General features: G+C 41.6%; 1 protein-coding gene across 1 annotated transcript in view; it reads right to left on the reverse strand.

Annotated features, from left to right (window-relative positions):
* Nucleotides 1-4439: 4439 nt before the first annotated feature.
* rsph10b (radial spoke head 10 homolog B) overlaps nt 4440-19965 on the reverse strand; it is a 50445-nt gene continuing 34919 nt past the window's right edge. The window contains exons 14-20 of the mRNA XM_041206904.1: nt 16986-17093; nt 16471-16638; nt 14774-14851; nt 12363-12426; nt 10284-10415; nt 5581-5944; nt 4440-4608 (exon numbers count right to left, since the gene is read on the reverse strand). Of these exons, the coding sequence (XP_041062838.1) occupies nt 4440-4608; nt 5581-5944; nt 10284-10415; nt 12363-12426; nt 14774-14851; nt 16471-16638; nt 16986-17093 (1083 nt within the window). The remainder of the gene's footprint in view (nt 4609-5580; nt 5945-10283; nt 10416-12362; nt 12427-14773; nt 14852-16470; nt 16639-16985; nt 17094-19965) is intronic.

A 19965-nucleotide genomic window follows, 5' to 3' on the forward strand; every position in this document is an offset into this window, starting at 1 on the left:
CACAAGACTCTGTTGTGTTTCTACACTGTACCTAAAGTTGTGCAAATTCAAGATACCAGAGAGAAAATTAATTTTAATGTGACACCGTTTAGCTTCTGGGAAATAAAATCAGCGCTGAGTTTGATTTCACTTGCAGTGAGATTTTATATCCTCATCTGCTGATGCTTCTGGTTTTATGGTTATTGATTGCAGTTTGTAAATTACAATTGAATTTCTGCTCAATGGACTTTACTGAACTTGCAAGCAGGACAATTTAATGATACTATCAGGTTTAATCAAAGTTATATAAAAGAACAAACTTGCATTTATAAATATATATTATAATTCAAACATTTGGTATTAACAATTAGAGTTATACAGTGGAAATATCAGAGCAAAATGTTAATTCAGTGCTTAAAAAGTGCATTATCAGATAATTTGAATAGAATAACGGACAGAACTTTTTGTTTTTATAGTGCCTTTCACAGCCTCATGATGTCTCAAAGTACATTACAACGAAGTACTTTAGAAGTGCAGTCACAATTATAATGTAGGAATCGTCCAGTTTACACACAACGACATCCCACAAACAGCAATGACCAGCTAAATTTGTTTCTTAAGTGATGTTGGTTGCCAGATAAATATTGGTCAGGACACCAGGGAAAACTACCCTGCTTTTCTTCAAAATGGTGCCTTGGAATCTTTTACATCCACCTAAGAGGGCAGATGAGGCCTCCAAAAAAATTACAGCTCTGACAGTTCTATACTCCATAAGTATTGTGTAAAGTCTGTGCATTATGCACATTTGTATTGGTTAGCTTTGACAAAAAGTTCAGTACTCAGTAAATTTTCCTTTAAGGGTTAGATAATAGACTGGCACACCAGGGACACCCCCCACAGCCATGAAAGAAGCCCAAAAGTTGTCTTTCAAAAAGCTATGTTTCAGCAGAAGAGCATATGTTGATAGGGCGAGATGAAGAGGTAGACACGTGCGGATCATAAAATCAGGAATGGACTAATCAGGTTGAATGCACTTGTTTATGTGCTGTAAATTCTATGTAATTCTCTTGCTGCAGTCCTTTCATAAAGTAAATCTTTGCTTGTATTTCAGGACACTGTATGTGCTCATGATCCAGCAGGTGATATGTTGTATAATAAATATACTTACACGCCGTGTATATAACTGAACCCTGGCATGGGTGTTGGTGGTTGCCATTTTGCTAATGACACAAAGAGCTTGATCCCCTACACCCAGTTATAAGATACCAGTAAGTAAAACATGCATTTGTGAGGAGAAAAATTGAGGCAGACTACTAATGTGAGTATAGCATATCATGGCTGAAAAGGGGGTCAACTTATATGCTGAGTAGGTGCAAAAACTTGATTTTTAGGTTTGGAAAAATGTTTTTATTATTTATTCATGAGATATGGGTGCTGCTGGCTAAGCCAGCATTTTATTGCCTATCCCTAATTGCCCTTGAGAAGGTGATGGTGAGCTGCCGCCTTAAACTGCCGCAGTCCACCTGACGTAGGTACACCCACAGTGCTGTTAGGAAGGGGGTTCCAGGATTTTGATCCAGTGACAGTGAAGGAACGGCGATATATTTCCAAGTGAGGGGTCTTTCAGGTGGTGGTCTCATGTGTCTGCTCATCTTGTACTTCTAGATGGTAGCAGTCATGTGTTTGGAAGGTGCTGTCTAAGGAACCTTGGTGAGTTCCTGCAGTGCATCTTGTAGATGGTATACACTGCTGTCACTGTGCGTCGGTGGTGGAGGGAGTGAATGTTTGTGGATGAGGTACCAATTAAGCGGGCTGCTGTGTCCTGGATGGTGTCAAGCTTCTTGAGTGTTGTTGAAGCCATGCTCATCCAAGCAAGCGGAGAGTATTCCATCACACTTCTGACTTGTGCCTTATAGATGGTGGAAAGGCTTTGGGGAGTCAGGAGGTGTGTTACTTGCTGCAGGATTCCTAGCCTCTGACCTGCTCTTGTAGCCACAGTATGTGGCTAGTCCAGTTCAGTTTCTGGTCTTATATGCCAGGTAAATTTATAAGCCACAATATACGGTAATTTCCATTGCCATACTTTCATCTTTTGTCACCAACTCCAGGTACTTGAAGCTACTCACTTTCTCCAGGTTTCACCCTTAAACTTCATACCTTATCTCCAATCTTTTCCCTAGGCTCACTGACAGTCCATATAATGGATATTTAGGTCTATTCATCTTCGTACCCAAGTCTTCTAGTAACTTTCTTCAGTAATGTTCCCATCATACCCATCACTTAACTCAATGTCATCTGCAAACATCATTGACCTTGGCACTTCCTGTCTCAGTTGCTCAGTTAGAACTTTCATTTCAGGAGGAGGAAGGGGCTCAGTGCCAATTCTTGATGGAATCCAATTTTAACTTGCAAATTCTCACACTCCGCACATTGCTTTTTACCCTTGTCTGGCACTCCATGTACATGTCCTGTAATGGCTGTGCATACTTCTCAAGAGACTTTACAAATTCTAGCACATCTCTATTCTACCTTCCTAGGCACCCAGTCGTAAGCCTCTAGATTGATGAATAATCTTCATGCTGCATTGACCTTCCCGATATTTCTATATTACGTCTCAAAATGAAAATGGCATTGGGGGTGCTTTTCCAGGCATGAATCTGAACTGACATTCATGGATTTCCACTATTTTTCTCAGTCTCTCACCCATATCTTGAAGGTATGTTGTAGGAGTTTAACTCGACCATGACTGATCTGTGATCTAATTCCATACACCTGACTTTGTCCCATATCACAGAATAACACAGTGCAGAAGAAGCCCTTTGGCCCATCGAGACTGCACTGACTTGGTAGATTTTTATTAATCAAACATATTAGTCTCAGATTTAAAAGTAGCACTTGATCCAGCATCAATTGCTGTTTGTGGAAGAGTTCCAAAGTTCTACCACCCTCTATATTTAGAAGTGTTTCCTAATTGCACTACTGGAAGGTTTGGTTCTAATTTTTAGACGGTGTGGAAGCAATAGATACTCTAATACAGAATGAGTTGGTGGGGGGAGGTGGGGGGTGTGTGAATACAGTGTGACTTTTTTTTTTCTCAATTGCCAAGTTAGAATGCCAAATGGTCTTTGTCACCTGTTTAACTTTTGATCTTGTGAATTAAGAGGAAGTTGACTTAATTATAGATCAGTCCCAAAAATGGTACTCCTTTTTGGTATCTAAGTAGTAAGAGTGATCTCTAGTGTTCATTTCTGTATTACAACAGTCTGGGCAACATGAATGCTCTAAAATGAATGTGTAATAAAATGTATTGTAGAACTTAGTGAAATGAAAAATAATTGATAGTCACAAGGAGAAATTTAAAAAAACAGATTTTTAAAACTTCTATCATATTAATAAATCTGAGCTTTGTATGCCATCTTGAATAGAGATTGAACACTATAGTGTGCATGAGTTCAAAGGCAGATCAGGGCAGGTGGGGGGAACTGGAGGGCCCAAGGGCCCCTTGAACTATCTGAGGAGAGCACTCCTGTTCTTCATAGGCCACAAGTTATTCTAACAAAACTAATTTTAGAAGACGAATCTGGCTCTCTGCTGATTAGTGGGCTGCTCCTGCTATGGCTGTGCTCCTAGGCTGAAGGAGGTGCAGTGATGTGAGGTTAGTGTTACATCGCACTGTCAATAGCTTCTGTATATTAAGGAGCTGGGAGGTAAATTTTCAAATTTTAACCCCTCTCAGGCCCCATTTGTGTTGGGCAAGCGGGAGAGTGAGGTGGGTGGGGGGAGGGGGAAGAGTGAAGACAATGAGGTACCTTCAGTTTGATGTTCCTGTCAATCCTCAAATATTTTATTTTGCAATAAATGAACCTTTCTATAGTGACAAACAATTGCAATCTATCAACAACAACTTGTATTTATATAACACCTATAAAAAATGAACGTTATCAAATAAAATGTGAAACTGAGCCTCATGAGATATTAAGACAGGTAACCAAAAGTATGGTCAAGGAGGTAAGTTTTAAAGGACTGTCTTATAGGAGGAGGGAGAGAGATGAATAGATTTAGTGAGAGCTTAAGGCCAAGGCAGCTAAAACCATGACTGCCAATGGTGAAGAGATTAAAATCGGAGATGCACAAGAAGACAGAACTGTGGGAGGACAGATATCTCTGAAGATTGTAGAGCTGGAGGAGTTTGCAGAAAAGGAAAGCGATGAGGCTGTGAAGAGATTTGAGAACAAATAGTTATTGATCACAACACACCTTGCACAGAGAGAGGTTTTCGTGCATTGACCCTACCTTGACCTGTGCTTAAAACTGCTACAAAAAACTGTAATTGGTTTGTTTTCCCAACATCTGATTTTACATTTCAGTTAAAGTTAGAAAATGGCCTGGTTCCATTTACTTGCTAAAATATAATCTCGCTGTTTAATAAAGTCTGCCCAGTCAATACAAAAGGAACTTGTTTATAGAGATTTTTTCTTCTTTTTGGTTCCATTGGATTTTTTGTTTGGCACTACATGGACAATTTCCGTGGGCACCTTCTGCACTGGATTAGTAAATGTATCTCCATCTTCACTATGTTCAATCAAAGTCAATTCAGTCTCTTCTTGTTCAAAGGCTTCCTGTTTCAATCTATAATTATATTAGAACACACCACCAGTTGGGATGCCATTGAGGCACATTAGATAGCAATGCAGAAATCACTTAATGTCCATATCACAATATGCAACATCTTAACTTATTGGCTTATGAATTATCATCAAAGTAGTATAAGTAGAGATCCTGAGTACAAGAGCCAAAGAGGTGTGTACAAAATTTCTACAAGGCATTGGTTAAAACAGTTTGGGCAGGAACTTTAAAGCCACAGGAAGTCTAGCGTCTTGATACACCACAATGACACCATGCATGAAAATCTATTGTTAAGAGGAGAGACTTGAAATACTGGGGCTATTCCTACTGGTGAGAGTGCATGTGTGAGACTGGAGTCACTTTTAGGTCCAGTCCACGGTAGAGCAGCAGGGTCCCTTCCCTCACACAAAAACAGAAAATGTTGGAAAAACTCAGCAGGTTTTAACAGTATCTGTGGAGAGAGAAAGAAATTGAGTTAATGTTGAGTCCATATGACTCTTCTTCAGAGAGGGTTCCCTTCCCTGAAGGACATCAATGAATCATCTGGGTTTTTACAACAGTGTAACTTTTATGGTTATTTTTCTGGCACTAGCTCATAAGGATCCAGATTTCCTGAATTGAGTTTCATAGTGGGACTTAAACCACAATGTGGAATTCAAATCCCAGCAAGGCAAGTTGGGTATTTATATCTCATGACCTCTGGGCTACCAGTCCAGGATGAAACCATTAGGCTTCCTTATTCGGGTATGGCATACACACCAGTAAAGAACAAGCAATCTTTGCCTCAGACTTGTATCAACCAGACTCATCCTCTTCAGCAAACTCCAATGTGAGGGAATCCTAACCTTGTGAAAACCTTTTGTTTTAGATATAGCCAAGACCAGATCAACAGATCTATCTCTCCACACCATCCACTCCTAGCCTATAAGAGTTGGGATTAATCAATGATCTTCTAGTAAACATAGGGATACAGACCTAGCTCTTGTTGCAGCCTTTACCGCAGCCTGGCGAGCCAGCTCATTCTGTCGCACAATGTCCCTCTTTGCCTCCACTTTCAGAACTTCAGCATGTCCAAAGGCTGGAAATAGCCTCTTCATGAAGAAGAAATAAATTTGACTCAACCAGAATTCCAACTCAGCCCCTGACTTGACCAGAGCCTTTTTTGCTGAAACCTTTTCTGCTGAAGCCTTTTCTGCTGAAACCTTTTCTGCTGAAACCTTTTCTGATGGGGCCTTTTCATGTGGAGCCTTTTCTGATGGGGCCTTTTCAGGTGGAGCCTTTTCTGATTCAGCCTTTTCATGTGGAGCCTTTTCTGATTGGGCCTTTCCTGCCACTTTGTCTTAATAAAAAAAAAGAAGAAAATGGAACATTTTTACAGTTAAGATCTAAAATTTATTTCTATAGATAGTAATATAAGAACAGAAGGCCATTCAGCCCATCGAGTCTGCGCCCCCATTCAATATGATCATGGCTGATTGAACACTTCAATGCCTTTTACCCACATTATCCCCGTAATCCTTTGCATTATTGCGAATCATAAATCTCCTTAAACATACTTAATGATTGAGCTTCCACGGCCCTCTGGTATAGAGAATTCCAAAGATTCACAACCCTCTGAGTAAAGAAATTTCTCCTTGTCTCGGTCCTAAGTGGCTTACCCCTTATTTTGAAATTGTGTCCTCTGGTTCTAGACTCCCTAACCAGGGGAAACATCTTACCTGTATCTACCCTGTCTATTCCTTTAAATGTTTTGGCGGTTTCAATGAGATCACCTCTCATTCTTCGAAACTCTAGAGAATACAGGCCCAGTTTGCCCAATCTTTCTTCTTAAGACAGTCCTGCCATCCCCAAACAAGTCTGGTGAACCTTCGTTGCACTCCCTCTTTGGCAATAATATCCTTTCTGAGGTAAGGGGACCAAAACTGCACACAGTACTCCAGGTGCTGCCTAACCAAGCTTCTATACAATTGAAGCAGGACTTCACTGCTCCTGTACTCAAATTCTCTTACGATAAAGGCTTACATTCCATTAGCATTCCTAATAGCTTGCTGCACCTGAATGTTAGCCTTCAGTGACTTATGGACAAGGATACCCAGGTCCCTTTGTACATCTACACTTTCTAATTTCTTACCATTTAGGAAATACTCTGCACATGTGTTCCTTCTACCAAAGTGGATAACCACACATTTTTCCACATTATATTCCCTCTGCCATGTTCTTGCCCATTTACTGGGCAGAATTTTGCCCTTGGTGGGCGTGCCAGCCCCACCGGCTCGGCAGTGGGCGGACAGCCGACCCCCACTGACGAAACGGGGCCTGCCGCCATTTTGAGTGGGCTGGCCAATTAAGGCCTGCCCAGCAGCCTGCCCGACATGAAGCGCTATGCGCTTCCTGTACGGGGGTGGGGAGGGATTCCCCATCTGTCAGTGTGCGCTCTTTTGCGCATGCACACGAAAGAGCGCACTGCTCCGAGACTAAGTGCTGTCTCAGGGAGATTACTGACAGGTAAAAAAACTGCAAGAATAGAAAAATATTAAAATGTACCCCTCATGTGACAATGTCACATGAGATGGGACATGTTAATAAGAAACACATAAACTTTAACAAACATTTTAAACCTCATAAAACCTCATCCCGCCATGAATAATCTGGAGCCCACTGGGGCTTCTGGCCTGCCCACCAACCTTAAGCTTGGACGGGCAGGTCTTTAACAATCTTAATTAGCCTGTCAATGGCCTTAATTGGCCATTGACAGGTCGGCGGGCGGACAGCTGATTTCGCTGTCCGCCCGCGTTCCAGAAAATTTAAAGGGACCGGGATGACATCTTGGGTTCCTCCCAATGTCATCTCGTGTCATTTTCCCGTCAGCAAGCGGGCGCCGCCCCCAAATCACCGATGGGAAAATCCTGGCCATTACGTTTGTCCAAATCCCCCTGTAGCCACTTTACATCTTCCTCACGTCACACCTTCTGCCCAGCTTTGTATCATCTGCAACCTTTGAAATATTACATTTGGTCCCAACATCCAAATCATTGATATATATTGTGAACAGATAAAAATGGATGCCTGAGAGAACACTCCTTTACAATTTGTTTAAGAGTTTTAAATGACAGAACTGCGAGAGCAAATTTTATCAACTGGCATCAATTCGGCTTTGATATTTGTTGACCCCTAGTATTGTTGTAACTTATAATATTTACAGTTTTAAACTTGCATGTAGCTACTTCTCTGTGCTTGGTTGCTTTTGAGCCAGGAGAGAGAGAGTGTGTGTGTGTGTGTGTGTGTGTGTGTGTGTGTACGTGCACATGTGTGTGTACACGCATGTGCATACTTGCATGCGTGTGTATGATGACAGAATGCGCTACACATTCATTGTGTGTAATACTGTTTGTAATCAAGAATTTTAAGCTTGCAAAGTCATTACTGCAGATTTATCAAGAGATAAAAGAATGGTTGATTCTACACAGTGATTTTTCATGTTTTGTTGTCGGATTTTCTCCCTTCCATTCACCTGCTGAAGGTACTCCAAACTCACCACAGGGAGAGCATAGAATACTGCCCAAAGAGTAGAGAAAGTTGTTGTTCAATCATATTGAACTTGAGTATTGCTGAAAAAAAGAGACATTCTATTGAAGCTTTCCATCTTGCACTCATCAAGACAGCTACACAAGATAAACCAACAGTAAAAGGAACAACAATTTATACTGTATGAGAAGAGAGTTCTGACTGATTGACAAGCGGACTGTGATTGGTAGAAGCATGCCCATGAAGAACGCAGCCGAGAACTGTTAACTGCAAAGCATTTGTTTCAAACTCAAACCAGGCAGGTTGACTGTGATTGATCAAAGCATTGCCAAGGGGAATTACCAAGGAATAGCGGTACCCCAAGCTTTTGTTTAGTGGGGAAAAGGCGTAATTTGTCTTTCTGTTTGCAAAGGACAGGGCCCTGTGTGAGAATAAATGTGGATTCTAGTATGTGTAAGTGAGCCACACTGCGAGCCTGACTGATAATCTTAAATTTGTTTTCAGTGTAATTTTTAGCACAATCAGGATTGTTTAATAATTGTAAACAGAATCACATTTAATATTTGCAAGCACTGGGGGGGGGGGGGGGGGGGGTGGGGGGGTCGGTGGCGGGGAGACAGTGGGGCCCAGAGCAAGAGCAGACCTACCGAAGTGTGTTCTTGTGTGTCTGTGAGAGTGAGTGAGTGTGTGTGAGAGTGAATGAGTGTGTTTGTGTGTGAAGGAAAGAAGGGAGTGTGTGTCTGTGTGTGTGTGAGTGAGAGAGAGAGGAGAGTATGAGTGAGTGTGTATGTGAGAGAGCAGCATGTGTGTGTCTGGCTCACTCCCAGTCTCAGGGTTCTCATTCACCCTCAACCCCACACACCAACTTGCAATCTCATCTACTCTCACAGTGTTTGAGGGTGAGTGAATGAGCACCTTGAACCTGGGAGTAAGCTGAACACATACACTCTCACCCTCTCAGACTCTAATGGTCACCATTATTTATTAAAATAATTTCTTTTTAAATTATCATTTTATTGCTTTGACGTTTTTTATTTTTGCTCAGTCAGTTGTCTCTTTTCATATCTCAGTGTTTTTTTTTAAATTCATATTTAATGTTGTGCCAAATGTTATTTTTCAGAAATTTTCTCATTGGTCCCTTGAATGAGAAAAAAATTGAAATTTGGCATTCCGAAGCAAAAAGTTTGGACAAGCCTGTTGTAGGTGAACTCAAGGTCCTGTAAGAACTATGCCAGTCAACACCCTGAGATGGGCCTACACTTGGACAGTGTTGACGCCACCTTTTAGCCCCTCAATTTTTACTTTAACTGGCTGTTTGCACTACTGCCCCACCATACCCAGGATGCCAGGCCCTTCCCTCTTCCACTCCTCCATGTCCCTGACCACATCTTGTCCTCCCTTGGATCCCTCTTCCATTCTTCCATTCCCTCAACCCCACTACACACCACCCCCGCCTCACCACGGACTCATCGTTGCTGGTCCTGAGCCTCCTTGCAAGCTGCCATTCTCCTGCTCCCCTCCCTTGTCCACAGAGTTTAACAAGGAAAACCAATGACCTCAGACATAACTGCGCAAAGCTGACTTTTATACATCACCGTTAAATGAACATGAACGGGGTGCCACGAGATTCTCATGCATTGCTGACTTTATCTTGAAGGTAGGACATAATTAAAGAAGTGTTACACTAATGCAGTGTCACATGAGGGGACTTGTCAGGGAAATTTTATTTTTCTATATTTAACATTTTTGAATTTGGCGCCGATCTCCCTGAGGCAGCACTTAGCCTCAGGGAGATGAGTGCGCTCTTTCACATGCATGCGTGAAAGAGCCCACTCTTGGATAAGGGAATCCCCCCACCCGCACAGGGAGCACATAGCACTTCCTGGCGGACATCACGCTGGGAGGGCCTTAATTGGCCAGCCCACGTAAAATGGCAGTGTGTCCCCAATCGGGGCGCCGATCAGAGGTGCACCTGCACGTGCCCGCTCCTGAATATCCCCCCCAAAGGGGGGAAAATTCTGCCCCATATTTCAATTGCTATTGGAAGTTAGGGTCAAAATCCTATCCCAATGGGGAAGTTCTCTACTGTGTATAATAAATACAAATAAAAAAGATCCCAAGTGTGAAAATAAAGCCAGCTTCAATGTGTTCACCTATTTCACTCAGAGGGGCCTTGGACGGCATTTTATTAATTTCCTTTGTAGGTCCAGATTGCACCACTTTATGGCTTTGTTCCTCTTCTTTTGAAGAGGTCTTTGTAGAGGATGTAGTAGTTTTACTATGATCTACATAAATCAATAACAGACAGTTGTTAAGACCTATAAAAATACCAGTGCAATGCCTACAAACTTACACCAATTTCATTAAAACATTAGAATATAGGAAATAAGAGCAGGAGTGGACATTATGGCACTTTAACTCTGCTCTGCCATTCAATAAGATCATGGCTGAGCCTCTATTTCAGCTCCACTTTCCTGCCATATCCTCCTAGCCCTTGATTCCCCTTGCAATCTCAGTCTTGAATATGCTCAATAACTGAGCACCCATTGCTCTCTTAAGTAGAAAATTCCAAAAATTAATGAATCTCTGAGAAAAGTATTTTCTTGCTCATGCTGAATTGGTCTAGAGAACATGGTGGTGAACTACCTTCTTGAATACAAATTAGTTGCTTTCTAGGGCAGTTAAGGGTCAACATCACTGTGGATCTGAAGCCACATATAGATCAGGTAAGGGCTGCAGGTTTTCCTTCCTAAAGAATATCAATGAACCAGATGGGTTGTTATGACAGTTCAGTAGTTTCATGGTCACCTTTACTAACACTAGGTTTTTATTCCAGATTTATTTAAGTGAACTTAAATTCCCCAATTTCCATGGTGGGATGTGAAGTCATGTCTCTGGGTCTTTAGTCCAGGTCTCTGGATTATTAATCCAATAAAATGACCAGTTCGGTATGCCTTTACATTACACTGAGATTCCCAGTACTTCTCCTCTGAGGGGTAGAGCATGGCAGAATCGCTGAGGTTAACAGTAATGGTAGGACAGGAGTTCCAAACCCTTCTGACTCTTTCCTTCACTCATGTAAATGAATGGGGCACCCATTTTGAGGGAACCCCAAGAAACTGCTGGTGGCCTGCTCTCCTGCCATCATCTTCTGACCAAAGAAAGCAGCTAGCAAAGTGAGTAGCTGATCCTTCTTTCAGGATCCAGGCATGCTTTCAGGTCCCGCTGCCTTTTGGCTGCTATCTGACCCTCAAGACTGCTTAGAGATTTAGCTACAACACACTGGATAAACACTTGGCAGGGAAATATTTGCAGGATTACTGGGGAAAGAGTCAGGGGTAATGGGACTAATTGAATAGCTCTTTCAAATGCTAGCACAGTTATGATTGGCTGAAGGCCATCTCTGTTCTGGATGATTCTTAGATCCTACATAAAAACTTGGAAGAGCCACAGGCCACCATGGAAAAGACACCATTTGATGGAACTGTAAAAATTATACTCAAAGGCTTACTTGCTGAGCCTAGACAGGTCATTAACAGTCTCAGATTTGCAGCAGCAATCTTGCTACTACCTGTTTCCAATAAAAAGCTCTCTAAGTGTTCCGACAGGACTTGTTAACATCTTGAAGCACATACATTGGACAGCGATACCTTGATAGGGATAGTGCGAGATCTATTTTTCTTTTTATCAGATCCAAAGATTGTTTCAATGGGTGGCGATACCTTGATAGGGATAGTGCGAGATCTATTTTTCTTTTTATCAGATCCAAAGATTGTTTCAATGGGTGAATGTGCTGGGTTTTTTGATTTACTGCTTACTTATATCTTCCAATTCTACACAGCCCTCCACCCCTCTCATGAAGGAACACTGGATAGCAATGGGATAGGACCTATCAGGCTTCTTTCCTCCATATCTCAGGGACAACCTGGACAATTATGGTGACCCCTTAAGTGTCAATGCAGCTGAAATCAGCAAGCGTAGCACTGGCTGAGCAACAAACCTGGGACCTTCCAGTCTCTAACAATTAGTTGCTCATTGACTTCATTGATTGAGCAGTGGAGGATTGGAGCCAATGCTGGGTTACTCCCCTGTATTGCCGTTATTCAATGTATTGCCTAGTACTGAAGTGAGGCAGACATTCAAACTTTTGCTGATTTTATAAAATGGCTGCTATGGAAATAAATGCATTTTGCATATTGAAATTGCTGCATGCATTGATGTACTAAACTTACCATGATGGGCAGATAATTTCGAAGGTTTCTCAGCTGATGAGACAGGTGCTTTAATTTTCTTTCGCTAAAACAAATATAAAAGTTAATTTTTGCCCCATGGCAGTAATTGCAGTCCCCATCTCCTCAAAACAATGTGGGTAATTTTGACTTTGAGAAATAGTGTAAAACAGGCGTTATCGATTCATGCCCCCGATTTTAATTTACATTGACATTTCTTCCTTTGGTTCCCTCCTCTTCCTCATCTATATGCTGGTGCTTCACAATGTCATCCATACACAGGGGGTTAGCTACTGATTCCATCCATCCCCCTGACAACAGTCTGAAATTAATCTTGGTGTCACATTTGACCCCGAGATGAGCTTCTGAACTCATATTCGCATGATCACTCAGACCACCAATTTCCACCTCCATAACATCACACTGACTTCGCCTCTCTCAGCTCATCTGCTTTTTAAACCCTCATTCATGCCTTTGTTGCCTCTAGACTGGACTATTCCAATACAATCCAGGCTGGTCTCCCACATTCTATCCTCTGTAAATTGGAGGTCATTCAAAACTCTGCTGCCCACGTCTTAACTTGCACCAAGTCCCATTCATCTATCATCCGTGTACCTGCTGACCTACATTGGCTCCCAGTGAAACAACGTCTTGACTTTAAAATTCTCATCCTTGTTCTCAAATCCCTTCATGGCCTCGCCCTACCATATCTCTATAATCTCCCCCAGCTCCACAATCCTAAACAACTATCTGCACGCCTCTGCTTCTAGCCTCTTGAGCATCCCCGATTTAATTGCTCCACCATTGATTGCTTAGGCCCCAAGCTCAGGAATTCCTTCCCTCCTTTAAGACAGTGTTAATATCTGTCTGTCTATCTGTCTATCTCTCTGACCAAGTTTGTGGTTCGGTATCTTTTTTTATTTTATAATCCTACTCTGAAGAGCTTTGGGTCACTTTATTACATTCAAGATGCTATATAAATGTAAATTGTTGCTGTTGTAGCTTCCCCATATATGCAACAATACCAAGCTCTATTGCTCCATCATCCTGTCTGGGTGGACAGGACAGTGGAGTTGAGGCCGCAATTAGATCAGCCATGATCTTATCGAATGGTGCAGCAGGCTAGAGGAGCCGAATGGCTTACTCATGCTCCTAGTTCTTGTGTTTGTGTGTTCTTTTGACCTCTCCAGTAACTCTGTAGTCAGAGTGCTTGTCTGACATCCAGTATTGGATGAGCCAAAATTTCTCCAGCTAAACAGTGGCAAGGCTGAAGCCATTATGTGCAGCTCCTGTCACAGCTCTATGTCCTTGCTACCAATTCAACTCCCACCGCTGCCACTTTTTCAGACTGAACCGGATAGATTGCAAAATGGGAACCCTTATTTGACCCTTACCTGTTTCCGATCCCACATTCTTTTCACCAGAAAGATAACTTACTTACGTCAAATCTTGCCCATCTCCATGTTTGCTTCAACAATTGCAGCCTCACCCATGTCTTTGTCACCTCCAGATTCAACTATTGATTGCATTGCTCTTCTGGGTGGCTTCCTATCTTCCATCCACCGTAAATATCATCAGTTCATTCAAAACTCTGACGTCTTTATCATATCCCACACAAAGCACTGTTCATCCATCACTTGCCAACTTACATTGGATCCCAATCACCCCCCAAACTAACAGCACCAGTTTAAAATTCTTATTTTTCATTGTATCAAAACCCTTCATGGTCTTGCCCCTTACCAATGATGTAACTTTTTCCAGCCCTACAACTCACACCCTAATTCCCCACTTCAAAATCACCAATCCTGTAACTCTGACCTTTGGGGTTTTACCTCCTTCCTTTGCCTCACCATTGGCAACCACGCCTTCAAGGCGCCACACGCTGGAATTTCCACTATATACCCCTCAGTCTCTCCTCCTTTAGGATCCACCTCTTTGATCAACATCACCCTTCTTTGGCTGTGTCCAATTACTCCCTTATGTCCCCCTGAAGCACTTTGGGATTTTTTTTGAATTTACAGGTGGTCTATACATCAAAGTTGTTGCTACTGTTATATGTTGACATCCAGAACTAGCTAATCTTAATTAATCTTAATTATCATTCAGAGTTCCTTCTGCCGATTTTTATCCTGTGACTCTCCAACTGGAAAGTGCAATGGGTGTCAAGTGAGAACAGAATCGACAGAACTGAACTCTGGGCTCACAAATGCAAGGCCAACTTTGGCAAACCACCACTTCCAATGGGCTGACTGCACCTGTGGAAGTGTACCCCAGCAAGAAGCTTTCACTTCTGGAGGAGATTGGCATTAGAAAAAGTACCTAATGTTTTGCATATAAAATATCATCCATTCATCTTGTAAATAAATGAGATACGTAATCATCATTTAAACCACTGATTTCCTTCAAGTGCTTACAGTAGATTCACCACGTTTCTTCACAGGGGCTTTTGTGCTTTGTTCATTCGCTTCTACTGCAGATGATTCATGGGTAATCTGATTGATTTAAAAAAAACAGTTGTAAAATTTTACTCAACATTCTTTCACTAAAATAAATAAATAGGTATTGAAAGTCTATGGTGTATAGTATCACTAATAAAAGCATTTTGTCAGAATTTTTGATTTAGTGCTGTGGTGCAAATTGCTCATCACTATACTTAATTGAGATGAAAAGGTCATACAGAAGAAAAGCTTTGGTCTCCAACTTTTTGGAATGCATCGTGTATAAAAATCAAACATTAGGACAGCCAACGCTTAATATTTGTCTTTGAATATATTTTAAAGTGCAATTCACAAAATTTTTAAAATGTTATTCTTTCATGGGATTTGAGGGTCGCTGGCAAAGCCAGCATTTGCTGCCCATTCCTAATTGCCCTTGAGAAGATGGTAAGGAGCTGCTTTCTTGAACCACTACAGTCCTTCTGATGTAGGTACACCCACAGTGCTGTTAGAAGTGCCAAATGCTGGCCTTGCAAGCCACGCTCACATCCTATGAAAAAATTTTAAAAGTTGATATATGGTAGGCAACTTACTATCAGGCATTCCTCCTCCTCCGCCCAAGCTGGGCATTAGGAGGTGTGAGAGAGCACTAAGACTGATACAGTCTCAGACCTCTTTCTAGCAAAATACTGAACCAGACTCTTGTGTTACAACGGTAGGACAGTTTTGTTTAACATTTCATCCTAAAGGGCAGCATTCTCTCAGTACTGCACTGGGAAATCCAGCCTGGATTATGTGTTCGTGCCTCTGGAGGGCTACATGAGCCCACAACCTTCTGATTCCAGGACGAGTAACTATTGCCACTGATTGGGGACTCTAGGGCTAGAAGATATAACCTAAAAATTAGAGCCACACTTTTCAGGAGTGAGATTAGGAAACACTTCTACACACAATTGGAACTCTCTTCTGCAAACATCAATTAATGCTAGATCAGTTGGCAATTTTATCTGAGAGTGAAAGAATTTGTTAACCAAAACGTATTAAGGGAAATGGGACGAAGCTATGGAGTTAATCACAGGTCAGCCTTGATTTCACTGAATGGCAGAACACGCTCAAGGAGCTAAATGGCTGTTCCTGTGTTCCTATGAGTGCTCAACTGAGCCATGGCTATCACTAGATTAACAAGTATTAGGTTAACAAGTCATAATGGATGATTAATGAGGCTTCAAAATATTTTAGATCTGTGGAGCAGAGAGGTACTGAGAAAAATAATTGGTAAGTAAATGTCAGGAATCAACAGCAATTAAGGGGAAACTTTTTTTGTTTAATTGAGTTTGGCTCTGGAATGCACTGCCTGAAAGAGTGCTGGAAGCAGATTCAATAGCAACTTTCAAAAGGGATAAATACTTAAGGGGAAAAAATTTGCAGGGGTACGGGATAGGACAGGCAAATTGGGACTGGTTGGATAGCTTTTTCAAAGAGCCAGCACAGCATAATGAGCCAAATGGCCTCCTTCCGTGTTGTGTCATTCAATGATTCTATGAATTAAATCCCACAGAATTTCATGAGCGTGAGGTGTATCCCATGGAGATCGAATTTATCTTTATGAGATTCTTGCTGTTAAGCAGAACAGTTTGTATTTAAAAAGATTAAAGAAATCAAAGCCATTTCATTACCTGCTCTGAAGGCGCTTGGACCACTTGCATAGACATATCACTTGCTATGTGTAATACTTTCACCTCAACCGAAGATCTAGAGGATGCTTCTGAATTCTCGAGCAATCTTTTAGTCACATACACTGTTGCACATGCAATAAGTGCTTCCAGAAACTCCAAGAAAACCATCTGAATAAAAAGGTTTGTTGCGCTCACATCATCAAATAATAAAATATTTATTCCGTTTGCAAACACTTTATTACTAGAAGTTTCATAAATTTGCTTTTGAATTTTTCACAGATTTAAAAATAAAGGTGAGAAATTGCAGAATGTTCCAAAGCCCTTCACAACCAATCAAGTACTGCTGTAAAGTGGTTACTGTTCTGATGTAATCAACCACAGCTGCCAATTTGTGCACAGTAAAATGTGCTTTATATTATATTGCAGTACCTTTTCCAAGTGTTAGTTGGTTGCACTCTTGTCCCAGAGTCTGAAGGATATGGGTTAGAACCTCTAACTTCTAAAATGAATTATACCTCTATGTTCATGTTATTGTAGGTTCCATCAGACACTGCAGGGTTATCCTCAGACAAGATCTGTACTACATGAGTTGCTGTTAAGTTCTTGCTTAATAAATTTAGATCCTGCAATTACAGAACAAAATGGAAAATAGGATACATGCATTTTTTATAAATATGTAAAAATCAAGATTATTTAGAATTAAGCAAATTTTAATTGTAAAATATCATATTATTTATCATGAAACCTTCCTCCCACAGAGATGGGACAAATGACTGGGTACCAGTACTTGATGATTATCCAACAAACCCTGATGTGAAACGCATTGAATTAGGCTAGGATTAGATACGGCTCTCAAGCTGCATGCTAATACTCACTGCTTAGCTCGCCAGAGAATAACAGTTGCTTGGACAAGTTCTTAGAAATCCAATTAGCACCCAAAAGGTGTCAACACTTTCAGGAGAGATGGGAGAAAATTGCACCACCTAATTTTCAGGTTTCCATTATTCTGGGAGCAATTAATGCTGCATGCCATGGATTTCTAGTGTCAAATAATATCACACTGAACCCACTTCTTTTCCAATACGACAGCTACTTGTCTCCACCTGCTGGTTTTGGATGCCTGCACCTGAAACTATAATGAAGCTCCACTCATATGGTTCGCATAAATATGTCAAGATGTCTTTCATCCCCTTTATCACCTAAATTCTTTTCTTTACTTCCTATTGCTACAGCATTGTATCTTTGAGCACTTACCTTTCCCAAGAACACAAGCAAAGTGGAGGGCAAATCCACTTTGGTCTGCCATCCACAAAATGGGGATATTCGGTTTCCATCATATAGACCAGACTTGTCCAACCTTTTCATGTGGGGAGTGGGGGGGGCGGGGGGGGGGGGCACATTTCAATTTTTTCCCACTCAAGGGTCCAATGATCAAATTTCAGTAAGATAAGGTTTCACACATTAGACATGAATTTTTTAAAAATCAATGTCAAAGTAATAAATTGATCATTTTTTAAAAAAAAGTCATTAATATAAATGCCCATTAAAAAGTGCCAAGCAGCAGAGTTCACCAATAAAACCCATTTTGGCTTTTCATTAAGAAGCAGAGCTAGGGAGAGACAGACTAGGCCCCAAGTCCTGGTCACCAGGGAAGAGGTGAGGACCAGGCCTGAACTTAGGAGTTGGGTTCAACTAACACTGACCTTGCATTCGCTTCTGGTGGCACACACTCTGTGCTGGCCTTGGCGGAATTCATCCGAAAGCGGGGGCCAGAAGTGCGTTGCCTTTCAACCTGGGTTTCTCTCCTTTCCTGGCCTGCTTTGTGAATAGGTTTTTGGGGAGGGAGGAAGAGGAAGGCAGAGTGTGAGTGGGTCTGGCTCACTCCCAGTCTCAGGGTTCTGGCTAACACCCATTCACTCACACAGACACACTCTCTCTCTCGCTCAGACACACTCCCTCTCTCGCTCAGACACATTCCCTCTCTCGCTCAGACACACTCCCTCACTTGCACAGACACATTCTCTCTCACTCTGTTATGACACAGCAGTTGGTAAAGGCTGTTATTTAAAATCCTAGAGGGAAACTTTAACAACTGTCATAACCTATATTTTAAGTGGTATGTTTGAGATGCAGCTCTAAATTCAGGAATCAGACCACCAGTTCTCAAGAGGTTTTATATCAAAATACATGAGGCATTTATTAATTTACACAAATTAAATATATACACATGGCTACAAATTACTACTATCATAACTTTTTAAAAAATTCCCAAACTAATCTACATTAAGGCAACAACAACCTATAGACTTTAAGCAGACAGCAGGCAAACCATTTTCACCTTACAAATTCAAAATGAGGTTCCTTTGACTTTGGTTCTTTTGCAGACAGTTGTAGGCTTACATCTGCTTTGGTGTTATATGCCTCTGCTCTGCACACATAAAACTGCTATCTGTCATACCCAGCACATCCCTTTGAATGTAAATTCTCATTGTATCACCAGCCCCTTTGAACTGCACCTCTACTAACAATAAAACCCCTTTCATAGTACTAATTTTATTAGTAATATAAACATTGCTTGGTCTCTGCTACCTAGGTGCCAGATTTCACTCCCCTTCTTGAATGCTCTATTCAACAAGATGCAAATGCACTCCAACTCTCTTACACCTCAAAACTAGCATACATCAAAGCACCCAGACACACACGCACAAACACACACACACAGATACAGGCAGACACGCACACATTCACACACAGACACATATACGCAGACACACACACAGACTCACACTCGCACAGACTCACACACATGCACAGACTCTCTCACACACATACATAGTCTCTCTCTCACAGACTCACAAACAGGCTCACACACACACAGGCTCTCACACACACACACACAGGCACACACACACACACACACACACACACACACAGGCTCACACACACAAGCTCACACACACACTTGCCACCTGGGCCTATGAAGTTTGGACATGTCACCTCAGGAGAATCAATCATGAGGTGATAGCCTGGCCCTCCTCCCATTTGGCTGGCCTTCCCAACCTCCACTCATTCCATAGACCATGCCGTTGCTTCCCATTCTGCCAGCCTTCACAACCTCCAACCCCACTCTGCAGGCCTTTCCGACCTCCACTTGCTCTGTGGACTTTCCCGATCTCCTCCTGATTGCCGAACACTTGTTGCTTCTTCCTTGCTACCCTTCTTACCACCCTTTTCCCGAGTCCTTGCTTGGGATAACCCTTGGAGCAATCAGCACTATCAGGAAGCAGCATGATTTCATCTCATGTTCTCAACCCTTTTAAAAAAAGGTAAAGCTGCAATTTTATCAACAAAAACATTAAAGTTACAAATGAGGTGATCTCTGTTATCGTCCATGGATGTACTTTAAAACATTCATTAATTTTTTTTATTGTATTACAATAGTCACATTTTGAGATCTTTTGACCATCTTATACGGAAAGAATTTGGGAGAGAAAG

Source organism: Carcharodon carcharias, chromosome 15, assembly GCF_017639515.1.
Source record: "Carcharodon carcharias isolate sCarCar2 chromosome 15, sCarCar2.pri, whole genome shotgun sequence".
Taxonomy (NCBI): domain Eukaryota; kingdom Metazoa; phylum Chordata; class Chondrichthyes; order Lamniformes; family Lamnidae; genus Carcharodon; species Carcharodon carcharias.